Below are 20482 nucleotides of genomic sequence, written 5' to 3' on the forward strand. Positions count from 1 at the left end.
TGAAGTCATTCTAGTTTTTTGCGCAGTGGAGTGACGCGTTTTAGAAAAGATGGTCTACAAGGAGTTAACAAGCTAAATCATACTGAAGAGAGAAAACTTGGAAGGAAAAAGATTAAGGAAGGAGCTGGTTGCAGTCATTCGGGCTGAGGTGATGAAAATCTGGACTCGGTCTTTGGCAGTGAGAGTGAGAGAAATGAGTGGTTCTGGATGATGTTGAAATAAAATCACGAGCTGGGGAAAACACGGCTGGCATAGAATTGATGGCAATCAACAAAATCAGTACAAAAGGACTGCTGCACAGTTGGTGATAGAAACAAATACAAGTCACTTCTTTACATTACCTTATTTTTGCTCTCAGTGTGACTCAGTTCTGTTTGGTCGTCATCTAGTGCCGCATGTGGTCATGTTCCTGGCATATGGAGTAATTGTTTCACTACATCCAAGAGCTTGCTCACTGGGCTCCAGCTGTTCCCTGGTCCACCCAAACTGATCACTGAGCTGTGGTAGATACAATTCCTTTGTCCTGAGGAAAAGGTTTGAAATGAGTCAGAATCTGTTGATTTGTGAATAAAGCAAAACCTTTTACTTGCCAGAGGCTCTGGTTCCCAAGGAGGATGGCACAATGAATCTTGCTTACTTCCTCCATCCACTCCCACTCTACAAATGAGGCCCAACTGGTTGTATGACCCAGGTGCTATCTTGGTCTTTCAAGAGCTAAATAAGGCACTTTGGGGTTCCCGTGTTAGTAAGGCCAGGGAAATGAATTTGTTTTATTTATTTATTTATCTATCTATTTTTTAAACATATTTATTGGAGTATAATTGCTTTACAATGTTGTGTTAGTTTCTGCTTTATAACAAAGTGAATCAGCTATACATATACATATATCCCCATATCCCCTCCCTCTTGCGTCTCCCTCCCTCCCACCCTCCCTATCCCACCCCTCTACGTGGTCACGAAGCACCGAGCTCATCTCCCTGTGCTATGCGGCTGCGGGAAGTGAATTTCTGGTAAGGGGGGGAGATGGTTTCTGCACTCCCCATTCTGTGGCCCTTTCAGTGCTGCTCTGTCTTAGGCTGTGGCTTGAGATCATGACACTTTGTCAAGATTTAAGATTATTCTGGACCAGCTCTGTCCAATACACATATGATACACATAATTAATTTAAAATTTGCCAATAGCTGCATTGAAAAAGTTACACAGGTGAGATTAATCTTAATAACACTTTATTTAACTCACTACAACAGAAATATTATATTGATGTTAACAATGTAAAAAGTATTAATAAGATATTTCACATTATTTTTTTCCTACTAAGTCTCCAAAATGCGTGCATTTTACACTTCTAATACATCTCAGTTTGGACTTGCCATATTTCAAGGGCTCAATCGACACATGTGGCTAGTTGTCATTATAGTGGATAGTGTCCTCAAGTCCTCTAAATAAGATGAGGTACTTAGATCTTGGTTCTCCATCTGATTTTTTTCTCTTACCAAAGTTTTTGTGACTGGTTTAATGTCTGGAGTATTCTATTACCTAATTGTTAAATAGAGTGTAGCAAAATAATGATTAAAAGTGTTTCGTGTCCTGCAAATCTTTTCTAGCCCACAAATTCAAGATTGGATAAAATCTTACACAAGGTCGACAGTGTGCCTTTCCCTCAAAAACCTTGCTGCCTCTTTGGTCCTGGAAACATTCAGAGGGGTGGTAGAAAAGAATTTTAGAGCAAGTGGATGTTTTCCTGAAGTATTATGAAAAAATATTTTTTTCTGGGTATTTTTATCTCGTCTATAACTAATATATGACCATGTTAGAAATACTGAAACCATAGAAGTCTCTGTGCTTCTATGAAATATTAGGCTTACCACTAGGCTGATACTGTAATGGCACCCAGAGGTCAGTGACTATGGATTTTTCAAAGGAGGGACCCTACATTTAGCGAAGGACAAATTGTGTGCATCATACAGATAAGGAGATTCTGGCATAAATAGTACTTCGGGCTGTAAGATTACGTTTGAAAATATCGAGTAATGCACATTGGATATTTTATTTGAATAAAAGCAAAACTAGAGCAAGTCCTCATGCAGTCAAGCATAGCCCCTCCTGTTTTCAACAAAGGGGATTTTCTTCTTTTACCTTCCATCAGGAAATGGGAGTTTATATGGGAGAAGGCAATGTTGTTGTTCCTTTTTCCTGTTACAGTAGGAACAGGGTAACAACAGAATAAAAGGCCATGCCTCTGTATCACAACAAAAGTAATTTCTCTGACCTTCAGTGTTCGCCAAGAGTGAAATTGTGGGTTTGCACTCATGCCTCAGTGTAACCAGTTGTGGTATCACATTATAGGACAACAAATTCATGCCTGACCAGACTGCGTGTTTGCACAGAGTCCACCATCTGCTTTTCCTCTCTCCTGCCTGCTGTTTCCTTCATCCTTCTTCACAACTTCCTCCCCTGTGACAGTTCATCAGTATGAGCTCTGAGGAGGCAGCATGAAAGGGAGAACTTGCTGCATCAGAGTCGGTGCTAATTAGAGGAAAAGCACAATCCCTTAGCCACCAGATGGTCCAGACAGCCCACAGTCTTTTTGGATCCCACAGGCTCCCATACGACTCCTTGACCACATTAGCTAAGCCTTGCCATTCAAATTGATTGTTACACCAAGTCATCCACCATGAGCATGGGACAGCACAGGGAATGTAGCCAATATTTTATGATAACTATAAATGGAGTATAACCTTTAAAAATTGTGAATCACTATGTCGTACACCTGAAACTTATATAATATTGTACATCAAATATACTTCAATAAAAAGTTTTTAAAGTCCTACCAATGTGGCACATGAACTCCACAGACTTTTTTCTCTCTCTCTAGAATTTGATCAAATTATTGCTTTTATAATTAATTATAATATTCTGATACTATTATATGTATATATTTTAAACTACAAGTTGCTGGTGTAAAAAATTAATAAACAGAAACCTCAATTAAGTACAGTTGGGGAGCCTCAAGGGGGAGCTCTCATGCCCTGGAGGATAGCAGAGCCCAACTGGAAGAAGAAAGCCTCCTCTTCTTTCCTGGCAAGGATTCGGCCAATGAAAAGCCATGGACTCTTTGTTTACTATAGCCCTCCCAACTTCCTTTTCCCCTCTGTAAAAGAGTTCTTCTTTTGCTGTGCGGCGACTTGCATGTGGCTCACATTGTTGCAGATCCTGAATTACAGTTGTCTACTGATCCTGAATGAACCTATCTTTGCTACAGAAATATCTGGCAATCTATTTATTTCCAAATAAATATTTCCAGCTACCAAAATGTTGACCTGTACTGGGACCAGAGAAGGCCTCCAATAGCTCTGGGGTTGGTTAGCAAACAGGTGCAGTATCCACAATAGAGCCCATTGTCACTCACTGCTTTCTTGCCAACCCTGGAGTTTGAAAGCACTTCTTTCTCCTGGATCAAAACTCACATCCTCTTTGCATTTGAAGCTCTCCAGGATTTATTTGAGATCTATTTTAAGGTTTTGTCTTTCCGGTTAAAGCCTTGTTCTGTATATGAGTACCTTTTTGGCATTTTGGTTTGATTTTGAGATCAGTCTGTTTCAACTGAAGCTGGCTAAAAAAGCCTTCGGCCAATTCCTTTGGGAACAGGGTCTGCTTCTCTGAAACTGCTGGTTTTCAGCCTTTGGCCTGTTCCTTTGGAAGGGGCTATTCTCTGGAAACTGGCTGAAAAAGCCTTTGGCCTCACTCTTCTGGGACCAAGCTGTTTCCTTAGAATTGGCTGGTACTGCTTGCAAGCTGTTTGAATTGAGCTGTTTGTGCTATAAGCTGTTTAAGCTGTTTGAAAATTGTTCTCTACTCGAGAGAAAAACCTCTGAGAATAGGATCCCAGTTATCTAAATATTTTGAGGGTGTCCCCCTACAAGGTCTCTGGTCAATTTTATGTTTAAAAGCTGTGCTTTTTCCTCATGTTCATTTCTAACAAAATGGACCAACCTGACCAAAGGCAATTTAGAATATCAATGGCCATTATGGAGAACTTTCGGAATCTCTAAATTTAATTTCCTTAAAACTGAATTGGACTGCAATAGCTCAAAAATTTCCAGAGCTTAGTGGAATGCTTATTTCAATTGGTATTTTAAGGCTTCTCAACATTATCAGGAGTCTAAAATTGCTTCTCTGCAAAATAAGATTTTTAAGATTAACTGAGGCACCAGTCACCAGCACCATCTTCCTCCTTTCCTTCTACACCACCCACGTCTCCTCTATACCCTCAGTTCCCTTATACTCATTCTCTTGCCAGACTTCCCCTTTTCTGAAACTCTACCCACTCCCTTTTCCTCTGAACTTGTCAGAAATTGTCCTTTTTAAATTAAGCCTTCTGTGGATTCAGAGGCTAAACCTTTAAATTCTTATATCCCCTGAATCAAAGCTGAACTGCGAGCCATAGCCAAAGATTTTTCCAAAGTAACTGAAGATCCTCACAGATTTGCTGAGGAATTTAATATAGTCATTCAAACTTGTTGACCTGGTTTCTCTGACTTATATCATCTAGTTCATATATTTGTCAGTGAAGGTCAAGCCCAACATTGCATGAAAACCACTAACTGGGAAAATCCTGAAAGATCTCTAAAATTACATATGGGAGACCAGCCCCCTAACTTATTATTTGATCAGGCTCAAGCAATCACCAGGCAACTTCATGGAGTCATTCTTAGGGCTTTTCCAAAGCCTGTTAGTTGCAACAAAATTCAAGTTTGCACATAGAATCTGATGAATCTGTTCATGATTCTTACAATCGACTTCAGATTATTTTTAAAGAAAATTCTGACTTTTTTTTTCAGATGCTGATTCTACCTAAGTAGCTTTTAACTTTATGCTTATTAATGAGCTGAACTGTGACCTTTCCCTTCTAGTAAAAAGGACCAGAATGGAATGGGAAACTATGCTTATTCCAGATTTAGCTAATCTGGCAAACCAGCTCTCTCAAACTCCAGATGAGTCACCTCAAAAAAATACGGCCAAAATTCTTCAACTCCAGCAAATGAAGTGTCCTAAACAAAACAAAACCTTCCTAGTTTTTTCTACTGTTACAAAGAGCCAGGACATTGAAAAAGAGATTATTGCAAATGTAAGCACTTTAGGCGCCTTCAGCCTTCTAACCAGCCTTTCCAATATCCTCCTGATTCTCAATGACATGGCTCCGAGGAACTACAGGGGCTCTTCTCAATCTTCTTCACTGGCTTGGAGAAACATTTCTCTAGACTGAGGATGACTCTCTTCCAATCCTAAATAACATCAGAACCACACTCTTGGTGCTCAGCCCCACTACAACAAAGCAGCCCCTGTCTTGGAGTACTAAAACAGTCAAAATAGTGGGGATCTCTAATGAACCTTAAGAAGTTCCTGTCTCTGAACTTATTCCCTTGTGTTTAGACCCTTTGAGAGATACACCCCCTTTCCTCCTTTGTTCCTCCACCCTTATTCATTTATTAGGCTGAGACTTCTTAGAGAAGTATCATGCTGGTATTTCTTTCTCCCAAAAGTGGAAAATAATTCTGAGATTTGACAGTAGTCCTCAAAATAATCAACCAGGTGAATTAAATAACCCTTTGACATTATTTATTTGTCCAGTCCCTGAAGATACTAGAGCTGTCTCTGAAAACACTGATCTTTTGTCCCTATTGAATAAGCTACCACTTTCCTTATGAGCAAAATCTCCAAATGAAGTTGGCAAAATTCACAGTGTACCTCCCAACAAGTTTCAAATACAATCCTCAAGACCTCTTCCCCAAATTATCAATACCCTATAAGTAAAGAAATCCTATAACGCAGAAAGCCCATAACAAATGATTACAAGGCTCAAGGCCTCATTAACCCTCATACTAGCCCAATTTTCTCACCTGTGAGAAAAACTAAGGGCCAAAGGTGGAGGTTTGTCCAGGACCTCCAAGCAATAAACAACAGTGTTATCCCTTGACACCCTGTTTTTCTAACTCTCATACATTACTAACATCCATTCCCACCAGAAGTAAATTCTTTACTGTAACTGATTTATGCAGTGCATTCTCTAGTATTGCAGTTGGTGAAGCTAACCAATACATTTTTGCCTTCACTTGAGAAGAAAAATAATTCACCTGCACAGTAATGCCTTGGGCTTTTACTGAGAGTCCTAATTCCTCACAAATCCTGAAGTCTGATCTGGAAAACTTTCCCTGCGCTTACTAGCCCCAATCCTCTGGTTTAGCTGAATGCATTAATGACATTATTAAAAAAAATCTCAATTGGCAGAATTGGTCAAGGCCCCCCAAATACCTTGGTCAAAAGCATTGCCATTGGTCCTTCTAAATCTCAGATCCACCCCTTTTGGAGCTCACAAATTCTCACCCTTTGAGACAGTCATGGGATGCCCAGTGAACTTGGCTCCTGCTTTTTTTGACACACGACTGTGAAAAGGAGATATATTCCAATATTGCAAAGGCCTAATTGCTTCTAATAAAAATAATAATGCTTTGGTAGAGCAATATTTTCACAGTGTGCCCTTGGGAGATGAAGACCTTAAGCATCATACCTTGCAACCTGGAGTTTCATCTACTGGAAAAGGCACTTCCAGAATACCTCTCTTCAACCTTTCTCAAAAGGTCCCTATCAGGTACTACTAACCAACCCTTGTGCTGTCAAACTCCAAGGAATAGACTCTTGGATTCACAAGACACACCTAAAGAAAGCACCAAACATTGACTAGATCATCATCTGGTGACCTAAAAGTAAAGATTTCAGAGAATTGAAGTAGATGACATCTGATAAGACAGCTTTCCTAAAATATCCAGACTAGGCATGTTGGAAGTTTGTTGCCAAAACTTTGATGATGACATAATGCTTCAGATGATCTCCAGTGTCTATGATCTTGATAGCATATGGACTTGAGATAAAAAATGCCTGGGAGTTCTCCTTCCTACTCCTCCTTGTTTCTCTAATGTGACCTTAATAGTTTTCTAATCTGGACACTAGGTATGATATATAAGATATTATACCTAGGAAAGGTCCTTCCTGACAGTAAAAGATAAAAGGTCACTGAAACCAGAAAACCTAACTGTTGATAAGCAATGCATTCAGAGATTTTTTTTTGGCTGTGCCATGAGACATATCCCTGACCAGGGATAGAACCTGTGCTCCCTGCAGTGTAAGCTCGGAATCCTAACCACTGGACTGCTAGGGGAGTCCCTCAGAGGAAGATCTTGATCAAAAGGGGGAGATGTAAAATATTAATAGACAGAAACATCAATACAATTGGGAGACCAGAAGAGGGAGCTCTCACGCCCTTCAAGGATAGCAGGGTCCAACAGGAAGAAGAAAAAGTACTCTTCTTTCCTGGCGAGGACTCAGCCAATGAAAAGCTATGGGCTCTTTGTTTACTACAGCCCTCTCAACTTCCTTTTCCTCCCTATAAAGCATTCTCCTTTGCTTGCTGTGCAGGGGAACTTGCACTTGGCTCATGATGGTCACGGACCCCAAATAGCAATTCTCTGCTGATCCCGAATAAACCCCTCTTTGCTGGAGAAATATCTGGCAGTCTATTTATTTCAGGTCAACATTAGAAAAATTATCAGAGTGGAACACAGAATTGATTAGATTATGTATTAATTGAAATTTCACTAATTAGAATGTCAAAAGGAAGTAGACATGAAGTTCAACTAATTCTCACTTTACTAATCCATAAAACAGATACTTTTCATCCATAGTTGGTAATCTTCCCTCAGTTCTCAGGAAAAAATAACTGAATATCTGCAGTAAAATCTCCTATTACTAATTCTCCATGTTATAATGAACTAAACTGCAATTCACGTTGAAAGGCACGCTGAAACAGTAACACAAGGATTAAGCGATAATTGTTAAGACAACAATTGTTAATATCTGATTGTTTAATAATCATGAGCTTGGCCCTTTACTGGTCACACCTGGAGGTGCTCTCTTTGAGCCATATCTAGCTTGGGCCCACAGTGAGCAGCCAGCGAGCACCAAATCCTCTATATTCTTCTTCATGCATTCATTCAGATAACAATATTTATTAAGCACTTACCTTACACCAAGAATTGTTCCTATGTCCTTGGGATATATGAGTGAAACAAGCCAAAAATGGAGATAGTATGTGAGGTAAAGAGGAATAAGCAATAAAAATAATACATACATATATATTCCAGGATATTGGGAAGTGGCAAAATCTATGGAAAAAAAGAAGAGTAAGCTAAGAAAAACTGGAGGTGGAGGGGGGTCAATTTTAAGGGAGTGATTGAGCCTCATTGAGAAGGTGACACAAGCAAAAACTTGAGCCCATGTTGGTAATGTCTTTCCTATTTTCTCATCCCTAAATCTTACTTTGCTATCGTAATCTTTCCCTACACCGTCTGCCAGACACGTTTGCTCCATAGCACAATAGAAAAAAATAGGTAAATGGTAGAAACAGGCAGTTTACCCAGGCAAATCCACAAATGTCACCTACTGTATGAGACTACTTAGTGAAGAAGACCTGCTAATTCATCATATTCATTTTCAGATTTATCTTTTAAACTTTCTGAAACAATATGAAAAATCACATGGTTCTATATTTCTACTAAGGTAAATATTCCCTTCCTACACTGTGCCCTCAACACCATTTGGAGATGACATGGCAGGGACAGTTATGTGTACTTCCAATTCTTATTCTGTTCATCACTCCTATCTCTTGACTGCCTGCTTTGGGAGATGAGGGCATGTGTTTTCTTATCCATCTATCTGTGTTTCTTCACCCCCCTTCCACTTTCCAACTTTGTTAGCTATACATTTAATTTTATTAACATATAAATAATAAATCATTCTGATCAATAATTTCTGACTACAAAATAGTCTTTTGTGATTTGTCCACATGAATTGTAAAAACGTAAAACCTATAAACACTCAAACTATTGTGACTAGGTAAGTATTGCTTTTGAGCTAAGTGGTTTAGCAGGATTACATTTCTTTCTCTGTGGGTCTAACAGAACTTCTCATGCTGCTTAGTAGAGAATGTTTCTAAGATCCTACTTTTACATACCGTCAATTACTTCCATCAGTTGTGTGACTATTGGGACTCCTATTTACAAGTGGCATGAAAAACAATTCAAACTTAGAAAAAATTAGTTATGCAAAGGAATAGATCTGTCTTTAGAAAAGACTGGAGACAGGGGTTCACAAAATGTTAGCATCGGGTTTTCAAAGACCAGATTCTTTCTTTCTTGGCTCAGCTTTTCTCTCCCCTGAATGATGACTTCAGTACTTTAATGCCTCATTTTGCTGAAATACACCCTCAAGTTCCTTCCTAAGAAAGGATATCTGGGGTGTAAGCTTTCTGAGTTTTCATACTTCTGAAACTCTCTTCATTTTGTCCTCGTATTTGACTCCTATCGTGACTAAGTAGATTCTAGCATGACAAGCCTTTTCTCTCAGAACTTTAAAAACATTCCACCTTTGTTCTGCGGCATCTAGTTGGCAGATGGTAAATTTGTTGTCAGTCTAATTCTTGCTTCTTTTGTAGGCAATTTTTTCTCTCTGGAAGAATTTAGAATTTTCTCTTTGTAATTAATATTTTAGAAGTTCACAGTTATATGTCTTTGTATGAGTTTTTTTCTCATATTTTGCCCTGGGCATTTTGTAGGCCCAGAAGATGTATTTTCTTCTTCATCTTTGGGAAATTCTCTTGCCTTCATTCTATAATAATACTTTCCCTCTGCTTTCTTTGACATTTCTTTCTCAAACTCCTACTAATTGGATGTTGGACTTTCTGAGTTTTTATTCTATGTGTCTTACCTTTTTCATCATATTATCCACCTTCGTCTTTCTGTTCTGAGAGATTTCTTCAATTTCATTTCCCAAAACCTATATCGATTTTTAAAAATTTGGCAATCGTATTTTCAATATGTAAGAGCTTTTTCAATATTAGTTTTTCATAACCTGTTGTCTAAATTGTGGCAATATCTTATTGAATCACAGTGAGGATGCTAATTCAAGCTTTTAAATTTTTTTTAAATTTTAGCTTTATTGGGGTATAACTGACAAGTAAAATTGCAAGATATTTAAGGTGTAAATCGTGGTGATTTGATATACATATACATTATGAAAGGAACCCCCCTTGAGTTAATTAATAAATGCATCACCTCACATTTTTTTGTAAGAATATTTAAGTTCTTCTCTCTTAGCAACTTTTGTTTGTACAATACAGTGTTATCACCTGTAATCACCATGCTTTACATTAGATCCGCAGACCTTATTCAGCTTATAGCTGAAAGTTTGTACCCTTTACCAAGCTCCCCCTATTTCCCCAGCAGCCACTTTTCTACTCTGTGTTTATGAGTTTGACATTTTTTTAAAGATTTTATGTGTAAATGTTAACATGACATATTTGTCTTTCTTTGTCTAGTTTATTTCACCTCGCATAATGCCTCCCAGATCCATCCATCTTGTTACAAATGACAGGATCCCTTCTTTCTCATGGTTGAATAATATTCCATTGTATATGTATACCAGAATTCCTTATCCACTCACCTGCTGATGGACACTTAGGTTGTTTCCATATTTTGGCTATTGTGAATAATGCTGCAATGAACATGGGAGTGCAGATATCTCTTTGATATCCCGTCTTCATTTCCTTTGGATATGAGCCAGAAGTGGGATTGCTGAATTCAAGCTTTTTTAAAGGTTGTCTTCTGTTCTCATAATTATCTTCCTGGTCATTTTTTTCTATTTTTCTTGAGTGTCTTTTTTTTTTTTCCTACTTGTCCTTCTTAGTGTCTTTACTTTTCTTTCATGTTTTAAGGTTTGGATTCTTCTTTTTTAAAAAAAAATATTATCCTTGTCTACTGATGCTTGGTTTTTGTAGCAGACATAAGAATGAGTGAAGAATGGAGAGACCCTGTTATGCAGGTGGGGCTTGTCAGCTGGTGGGTTTTGTTTAAGGATAAGAGGTCAGGAAGCCCTTGAGCCGGAGGACTGAATTTACTTTGTTGCACTGACTCCCAACTGGCTCCTCTGGTACTCCACAACAGTAGTTTAGTATCTCTTAAAATTTAATCTTTTGTTTTTTGCCTGGGGTAAATGCTCAGCTGCAGGCTGTTTTGCATCCAGAGATGAAGAGTCCGTATATGGATATCTAACTAGCCTCCTTTTTTCCAGCACCATTTCTCTCTCTTACCCTCAGTGGTAAATGCCATTTCAATTCTGGAACTGTTCCATGCAAGTTTCTTTCTAGATGTGTCCCAGGCAGTTGCTATTTCTGCTCTGCTTTATCCACTGGTGATACTCTCTCCATCTCTCCATTGTTACATGCCTTATCCTTTTCTTCCTTTTGCAATCAGTTTAATGGTGTTTCAGAAGGCAAAGAAATTGATGTACATGTTCATTCTACCAGTTTGATCTGGGAATCTCTCCAAATCTTTTATAAAGAGCTTAGATGTGAGTCAGTGTATTTCTTCCCCCTCCACAAGTATTGCCATAATTTGAGGTAAATTAAGTTCCCAGATATACATCTCAAATGATTCCCTTGCCTCTCACTGTTTTGACAACTATTTATATCTCTAGGTACCTTCCCTTCTTTCCTCTTCCTCAGTCACTACTTCTGGATCCACACCCTAGGCCTTGTCAGCACTTTGAACTGAAATCTTAAACTGAAACCTGCTCCTTTCTGGTAACAACTTCTTTACTTCCTATTCTATCACTGGCCTCATCAAGATATCCAGCTTATTAGCCCATCTAATATCTTCCTTCTGCTTTACCTCCTCCTAGATCCAGTCTCGATTACACATTCCATCACTATACCTATATATACCCTCTTGGCAGTAACTTAAACATGGACCAATCAAATCGTGTTATAGAATAAGACTGTTTGGGTTCATGTGCCATTGCTACTGCCCACATTGCTCATGAACACAGAGTCATAAGCTATATGACTGTGAGGGAGTTACTTAAATTTTCTGTGCATCCATGTCCTTATGTTTCAAATGAAGATCATAATGGTACTAATGTTCTGAAGATGAAACGAGAGAGTACAGGTACCGGGCTTAGAAAAATGTCAGGATTAATAAAAGTGTTCAGTAAGCATTAGCTATTAGCTCTACTCTAAAATACTAGTGAAGTAGCAGTGTCTTTAATAAGTTTTATCAAAGTATATAAAACGCTTACACATTCAATTTAAACTATTTAATATGATCAAGCCTATTGATTAACTACTTCTAAGGAAATGTAATATTTGCATTTTTATTTTTTTAAATTTATTTATTTTATTTTATTTGTTTTTGGCTGTGTTGGGTCTTCATTGCTGCATGCAGGCTTTCTCTAGTTGCGGCGAAGGGGGGCTACTCTTCGTTGTGGTGCACAGGCTTCTTATTGTGGTGGCTTCTCTTGTTGTGGAGCACAGGCTCTAGGCACGCAGGCTTCAGTAGTTGCAGCACACGGACTCAGTAGTTGCGGCTTGCGGGCTCTAGAGTGCAGGCTCAGTAGTTGTGGCACACGGGCTTAGTTGTTGCGCGGCTTGTGGGATCTTCCTGGACCTGGTCTCGAACCCATGTCCCCTGCATTGGCAGGCAGATTCTTAACAAGTGAGCCACCAGGGAAGTCCAATATTTGCGTTTTCAAACTACATCAAAACACCCAAAGAAACACGTTGTTTCCGTACTGTTTCTTTTCTAATCCAACTTGACTGTTAACTCTCTGGGCCACTAAGGAGACCTTGCCCTAATTATTAGAGGATAATAAACCACTGGCATCTAATTATAACATCTATTAAGAAAGTAGGTATCAATTACAAACTAGGAGGCATGTTGCTTCATATTCTCCCTCTTGTAACAACTGGGGTTTTAGAAAATAAATCAGATTCAAAAGTAGTTTAAGCTGTATCATTTTTCATTGATGCTGTTATGTCATGTCTTCCAGATCAATAACTATGGGATAGTTACTATGAGCTTTGACAATCTTAGCTCTTCTTTTTATTATTATTACTATTAGTTATTTATTTATTTAGGTTGTGCCAGGTCTTAGTTGTGGGTTGTGCGGTCCTCAGTTGTGGCATGCTAACTCTTAGTTGCAGCAGGCATGTGGGATCTAGTTCCCTGACCAGGGATTGAACCAGCATCCCCTGCATTGGGAGGCAGATTCTTAACCACTGTGCCACCAGGGAAGTCCCAATCTTAGCTTTTCTTGACTTAGGTCTCAAATATCTTTGATGTTGGATATTCTGATGAATCCCTTAATTTAAACAAGTCCCTGGAGGAAGACCTTCTAACACCAGGTACTATATAACTACTGCTGTGATTATCAGACCTCAATTCTAACAAAACTCTAACCAAGTGAACATTTTGGACACAGTCCCTGCAGAGTAAGACTGTGGTCTTTTGAGTCATGTGTAACAATGTCCTCTGAAGATGTGAGATTACGCATATTTTAGCTGTAATTATTTTACCATCACCCCCTTAAGATGTGTTTCAAAAGAAAATCAATGAGATGTTAATTAAAAATTTTATTTATTTATTTTAAAAAACATATTTATTACTTTGGAATCAGCTTCAGGAATTATCATAAAGAAGCAATATAACATAGTAACATTGGTTCCTGTTGGAATCTTGGGCAAGTTACCTAATTTTTCAGGGCTCCGTTTCCTAATCATTAAAGTGAGTTTTGGTATGAGTTAAATGAAATGTATTAAAACACTTTGTATAAAACAGTTGACAGGAAATTTTTACCAAATCTGAGGAATCAAATGGGCAGGCATGGCCTTCTTTGGAGCAAATTTTTATTTTAGAGTATCACTCAACCTTAATTAATCTATTTTAGCTTTTGGTTAATGAATGCATGTCTCTTTATCTCCCTACCCCCAATTAAAAACACAACATCCTTATTTATGCTTTCAGCATCATCTTAACCTTCACACTGTAGGAATATATAGTTGAATGTGCTTTCTCGGAAAACATCTAAATCAAAATCATTTTTGGCAGACACACAGTGGCTATTACTAAATAGTTCTAGAAAGCTCTCTTAGCAAGCTAAGGATTTATGTTATAGTTAACTTATCCAGTGGGCTTACTAAAATGCAGTCATATTCTAAATTAAGCCTTATACGGTCCATCTCTGGAAAAAGCTCACTTGAGCCTCTACTATCCTAATTCTTGCTCTTAATTGTTTACAGGCCAAAGTCATACTTTCTATTTCTGGAGGAATGAATAGATCCAGAGTTGCTTTCTGAGAAAAGTCCCAGTCTTGGCAAAAATAGGACTTGAATTAAGGATCACAAACATGAGCCATGTTTACTTTCTGTCTCTCCTTCTGAGTCCGTGCAGCAGTCAACAAACCCAGAAAAGTAGGTTCTTTTCTACTAAGCACAAACTTAGATTCAGGCTCATTCTCAGCAAGAGCTCCAGAGAGGGAAAAGAAACAAATATGTAAGGACTTACTTGCCAAGCTTGTAGAAGAATGTAAGCTTCCTGAAGATGCACACTGTGGCTTATTCATATTTGTTTTCCCAACAAAAATGTTGACTAGATATTAACTAACTGTATAAAATAAGAATAGTAGTCAGTTTCCTCAATGTTTAAAAAAATGTTAGTGTAAGCATTTTCATTTTGACTCTAAAAGGAGAAAAAGTCAGTGAAGATGTTATAATATTAAAAGAATCTAAATTTTTTTGTGGGAGTACTTGTTTGGATGAAAATTAGAGCATTTACACATTATCTCAAAGAGATGGACATTTACAGTTCTGTTATAAGCAATGTATCCCTAACTCATGGAATCAGATGGAAAAAATCTTGACATCTTTATTTCTGCAGTCAGTCTCATTTTTCTTGAAACCATTCAAACCAGTCAGAATTTTCCAGAAGTTGCAGTTTGAATCACCCAACCATCCAAGGAAAAAACAAACAAAACTAAAGAAATGTGTTTTAGCCTATAATTTTCCTTCTCACTAACAGTTTCAATTTAAATTTCTCCCTCTTAAAGCACCCTGATTTCTCCTTAGATCCTGTCAAAATGATTTTCTTGCAGACACCCACACTTGACTGCAGTCCTAAGTGGTACTCAGACCAGTCACACACATCAGTGCATTTTTAATTGCTAAAGCCAAGAGTAACCATTTTAATCATGCCCTAATCATTTATTATAGTCAGTTTCTCTTCAGGATGTAAAGTCATGGGAATAACTCACTAAAAAGTACTTGCGGACTTTGAGGCTTTGGCAGACTGGGACAGAACTTCTGAGAACACGTTGTGTGAATTTTCCAAAGAAGGCAATCAGTCCAAGAGGACCCACATGGGAGCAGTCCATTTGGGACCTGGCTGGTGGCTTTTATCTTGCATTTGAGGATCTCACAATCACACGGAGATGCCTACAAGCGTATAGCATAACTTGGATGTTTATCTTAATGCTTGCTTCAGTTTGTAAAGAGCTGACCCCATCAACTGGAAAGGAAGGAGGGGCTCCTCTCTAACTCAGGGTGGTTACATCTCTCTGCCAGTAAGTGCTTAATGACTCATTTTCCTCAACAGAATTTTCATAAGGCTGGAATTCAGGGAGGGATGTCTGGAGAATGTCTAAGAGGAAGTTCATAAGCCACCATCCTGCTCTTTGCTGGAGAAAGCCTCCCATGGTAATCAGACCAGTTGAATAAAGCAAACAGCAAAAGATTTCAGGAACATTTCCTCATTACTTTTCATGAAAAATCCATGAAAGCTCACCATGAAGTTTGTTTTAGTCAGGTTGAGACCATTACAAATGTCCAAAGAAGAAAACCATTAGTGGAAGAACTAAAAGACAGTAGGTTAACAACCGTATGTATGTGGAACAACAGAATCTATCCAAATGAATTGCATTGAACCAGCCGATATACTCCAAGAAACTGGTGTGTGTGTGTGTGTGTGTGTGTGTGTGTGTGCATGTGTATGTGTGTGTTTTAATTCAGACTACCATTTTACTGATGTCAAGTGGACCGATTGCTTTGGATTTATGTAAATTTATCCAAAATGAAATTGTACATACAACTTACTTCTCTTCTCAAATGCTTTTTTATTTATTTTAAAGGCTTTATAATTACTAACTGTTCTCCTCTCTCAGAAGCTATTCTGAGAGGGAAGCAAAAATATCACTTTTGCAAAGCCATTTTCATTCTTTCAAAGGTCTGCTGGTAAATTATTCTTACTGATCTTTCCATCTTTCTGGCCTGTGCATACACACCTAACCCATCCTAAATTTCACCAGATGGCATTTTATTTCTTTAAAGTAAAGCAGTCGTGGGTTTAGACAGTTGAATTTTTAAACTTCTGTATTTACTGAAAGTGCATATGGTGCTATATGGACAAAGAAATTGTGCTGAAAGAAAAACATTTCTGTCTGCAGTACCTCATAATCTCCCAGAGGAAGCAAAGAAATTGCAGTAATGTGGTGTCTTTCTCACAAAATCTTATGTGACTTTAATTTTCTCCCTCTGCTAAAAATGAGAGATATATGTGTACTGTACACACCTGGAATTTATATTATTTTAAATTCTTCTTTTGGTTGCAAATAGAAAGGTTATCCAAAACCCAATGACTTGCCAATGTGATCTGTAAGTGATTTCTAGAAGAAAATGAAACAGAAACCTAAACTTGTAAAAAATAATTAAAAAAAAAAAACTTCTGTGTGGCAACGTAAGCAGATGTTGGTGTAGAATTTACAAGGATGAGAATGCTATAAAACCTCCCTTGAGCCACTCACAGTTCATTTCAAGGCCAAGAACGCCCCCAAAATCTGTTTCTGATTTTACAGAAATCTTTTGAAATTTGGCACGGTATTCAAAAGTCTGTGGAAAGAAAAAAAAAACCCTTGCCCTAGCTTCGGCTTCCAACTACGAAGACAGACTTACTTCTTTCAACGGTTTTCACAGATCCGGTGACCCACGCTCTGAAGTCAGAATTAGCTAACTTTCAAAAACATCTGGAAAAAATGAAGGTTAGTATATGCAGCCTCAGATACTTGCTAAAGCATGGGGGCTGGCTGAATTGAGCGCAATCAGAGTTTTCTATCGTTTAGAAGGTGAGGATTTGTACATAAGTATGTACTTCCTGGAGTGGGTTGGGATTGGGAAATTTGTTCTAAATATACTGTAGAAACATTTCTCCTTGCAGAGCTGGAAGAATTCCAGCAATTATAGCCAGATCAGTGGAAGACAATCAAAAGCTTTATGGGGAGGGAGAAAGAGGATTTAGGTGTAAACAAAAGCTTGCCAATTCTACTATTTAGCAGAAACCATTTATATGTCTAATTTTCTTTATTTTATGTAGACATGGTTAAAAATTGTACTTGGAGTTGCCACTTCTGCTGTGCTTGCCTTATTGGTGATGTGCATTGTCTTACGTCCTTCAAGAGGTAAGAATTTTCTCTAATTTGCTCTGTCTGCCTAGAATACTTCGGAAAATGCACTAGTGCTTGGTCACAAGTGATCGAACATTTCCTAAGTGCTTATTTTCCAAAGTAAATCTGTTATTTCTAAGAAGACTTATAAGCTCCCAGATATGTTGTTGAGCAACCAGAAATACTGAGGAATTTAAGGCATGGGTAGGAAGAGGTTTCCAGTATTATTTCAGCAATAGAAAAACCTGAGTGCTCTTCTATATCACCCCTACATCTCTGCAAAGTATGTGCTAAATTCCAAGCTTTGACAGGCCTTTAGAGACAATATTTTTAACTAACATTGCTTTCGTTATTGGATTGCCTCATGGAAAGTAAAGATGAGTAAGAATGGAAAAGTTAAAACAGAACCTATGGAAATTTTTATTATGAGTCTTTCCAAAAATTTAGGGAGGCAGTCAAGAATAGAGATCTCGAGAATAGCTGCATAGAAAAAGTGAAATTGTTGTTCTAGATGCAGTAGCCAAGAAAATCAAGTTAGAAGACTAAATATTATTAAGCAAGCGTTATGTTTAGTTATAAATTTATCCTTTTTAGAAAAGCTTAGATTAAGATTGATCTCACCTTGCTAAAACTTGGGAGACTGATGTTGGGGGCTAGTTTGGATTTAAATTAAGACTCTGTCTATAAATATTTCAGTGATATTAGAGAAATAGATTTTTATGAAACTCTGAAAAGAAGCTCAAGTTCTAAACAGGAAAAATGTACAATAATAACAGGTCTTCTGCCTTGGGGTCCAGGGAAAGGAAAAAAGTTTGTATCAGCAAATATTAAAATCTTATGATAGCTAAAGTGGAAAATATCTTTGGTTAAGAGCTAACTGACAGTAAAGGAAGATCAATGACAAGCCTTTAGCTAAAGAAAGTATGAGTCCTGAATGATTTGTTGCTTTAAAAAATGAAATATAGAAAAATATTTTGAAAAATTCAAAATGCTCATGGGATTTTCACAGAATTACAAAATGAAGAGGTTAACCAATAAAACGAAGGCAATGTTCCTGTATCTTCAGTGTTGATTTTCAGTCCTCATTCCTCTCTGCTAGCACAAGATTATTCTGAGGCTGTTGAGATAGCCTGAGTTCACATTTTTTATATTTTTTCAAGTTAAAATTATTTTCAGACTGGTGTCTTTCCTCGTTTGGGGGCCATATTTTCCTCACACCAGCAATTGTCAGGTAGTAAATTAGTTCCTATTGGCCCTTTGGATGTTAATACGTTCAAAATTAGTTCCTGAATTTTAAAGAAAACTCCCCAATACTTGAAATGGACACTTTGCTCCATCAGAAACAAATGTTCTGAGAACAAAAGTGTGTGGGTTTTATGGTGAGCCTGCACCTTGTCTACAGGCAAGGATGGGTTGCATTTGCACTTTGGAATTATAGAGTCATAATTTCTAATAAGAAATATACTACAGTTATAGTATATAACTATACACATTCATAGATATTTGTCTAATTATATATAATCCCAATCCTTACCCTCTGCCCAAGTTTAACATAGATATATGTTATAATCTACATATATTATAAAAGTCCTATGTTCTTTATAAGCTAATTTTCTGTTTCAACCAACAGGAGATTCTCAGAGCAAAGTAATTTTCAGATAGAGTGAAATAATCACTTTAAGCTTCCGATGAAATTTTATTTATTTATTTATTATAAGTTTTTTTGAAGTAATTTAATATTTTATTTATTTATTTATTTTGGGCTGCATTGGGTTTTCTTCGCTGCGCGTGGGCTTTCTCTAGTTTTGGTGAGCGGGGGCTACTCTTCGTTGCATTGCACAGGCTTCTCATTGCGGTGGTTTCTCTTGTTGCAGAGCACGGGCTCTAGGCGCGCGGGCTTCAGTAGTTGTGGCATGTGGGCTCAGTAGTTGTGGCACGCAGGCTCAGTAGTTGTGGTGCACGGGCTTAGTTGCTCCACGGTATGTGGGATCTTTCCGGACCAGGGCTCGAACCCGTGTCCCCTGAATTGGCAGGCAGATTCTTAACCACTGCACCGCCAGGGAAGTCCCAGATGAAATTTTAGTACTCTTTCAGCAACAGAAAATCATAAAAAAGCTGAGAACTATTTTTTTCCATAATACCATTCTTTTTCTATTCTAAATTTGCTGAAGAACTTATCAGAATGTCACTTAAGTAAATTGTAGGGGGGACTATTCATTTATCTACTTTCCTGAGCAGGACCGGGGTTGAGACTCTTCTTGCCTTGAGTCAGTGGTCCAGGCAGCCCTGATGTGAAGTGTGCCCTGATGACTTCCCTCTTTTCTCCTCACACCCTGCTCCTCAACCATCCCCAGTGTGGAACTTCAGGTCCAGTTCTCAGTCTCACATCTGCCCAGTGGCTGGTGAGGGAGGATCTGAGGTGGCAAGGCAGGGGAAGGGAAGGAGAAAGAGGAAGGAAGAATGGAAAAATCAGAGCCAAACAAGCTCTAGGCTAAAGCCTTCTTTTCACACTTCATCAGAAATCCGATTACCTCACAATTGCCTTAAGTGCCCTCGTATTCCTAACCCAGGATTTATGCGCCAGCATTAAGAACAGTCTTCCTTTGAGAAACTTAAGGACCCCCTTATGAAACACTCATTCATTTATTTATATAATAACAAATGAAGTCCCACTAGTTAGTCCCACTCAACTAATTGAGTTCCACCTGCCCATCATTGTGCTAGTTGGGGAAACAAAGATACTGCGATTTAGACTTTCCTCTGAAAGCACGGTAAGCACCCAGTATGGATGCTCAGTCATCACCACGAATATGAGATCAGGAGTTCACTTAGACCACTGGCTCACTTAAACCACTGAGTGTAAGTGAAAGAAGAAGAAAGGGGCTTTTCCAAGGAGGGAGCAGGTCCCAGGAACACCAATCTCAGGATTAAAAGAGCTTTGGAGGAATTAGGTAGGATTTTAGGAACAAATAGGGCATGGAATGGTGAAATGAGAAAGATTCGTTTAGCTCACTAACATAATAATAAAAATAACAGAAAACTTTGTTTGAGACTGCCAAGTTTTCCTTTTTTTATTTTCACCGAATGGGAAACACATATGAGTTCC

At 38.1% G+C, this 20482-nt stretch overlaps 2 protein-coding genes across 5 annotated transcripts in view; both read left to right on the forward strand.

The window, feature by feature from the left end:
- Positions 1–16933, forward strand: part of IFIH1 (interferon induced with helicase C domain 1) — an 81775-nt gene extending 64842 nt beyond the window's left edge. The window contains exon 16 of one of the 3 annotated variants that reach the window (XM_089916751.1): positions 2347–2883. In XM_089916751.1, coding sequence (XP_089772877.1) covers positions 2347–2460 — 114 coding nt within the window. In that variant the 3' untranslated portion in view covers positions 2461–2883. The other 2 variants (XM_089916752.1, XM_089916753.1) reach the window with 2 other exon arrangements.
- Positions 16872–20482, forward strand: part of FAP (fibroblast activation protein alpha) — a 71123-nt gene continuing 67512 nt past the window's right edge. For both annotated transcript variants that reach the window (XM_022569892.2, XM_089916755.1), the window contains exons 1-2: positions 16872–16974; positions 17307–17391. In XM_022569892.2, coding sequence (XP_022425600.2) covers positions 16969–16974; positions 17307–17391 — 91 coding nt within the window. In that variant the 5' untranslated portion in view covers positions 16872–16968. The remainder of the gene's footprint in view (positions 16975–17306; positions 17392–20482) is intronic.

The sequence above is a fragment of the Delphinapterus leucas genome, chromosome 8, assembly GCF_059928025.1.
Source record: "Delphinapterus leucas isolate spDelLeu-1000000601 "Yukka" chromosome 8, BTC_Dleu_Yukka2, whole genome shotgun sequence".
Lineage (NCBI taxonomy): Eukaryota > Metazoa > Chordata > Mammalia > Artiodactyla > Monodontidae > Delphinapterus > Delphinapterus leucas.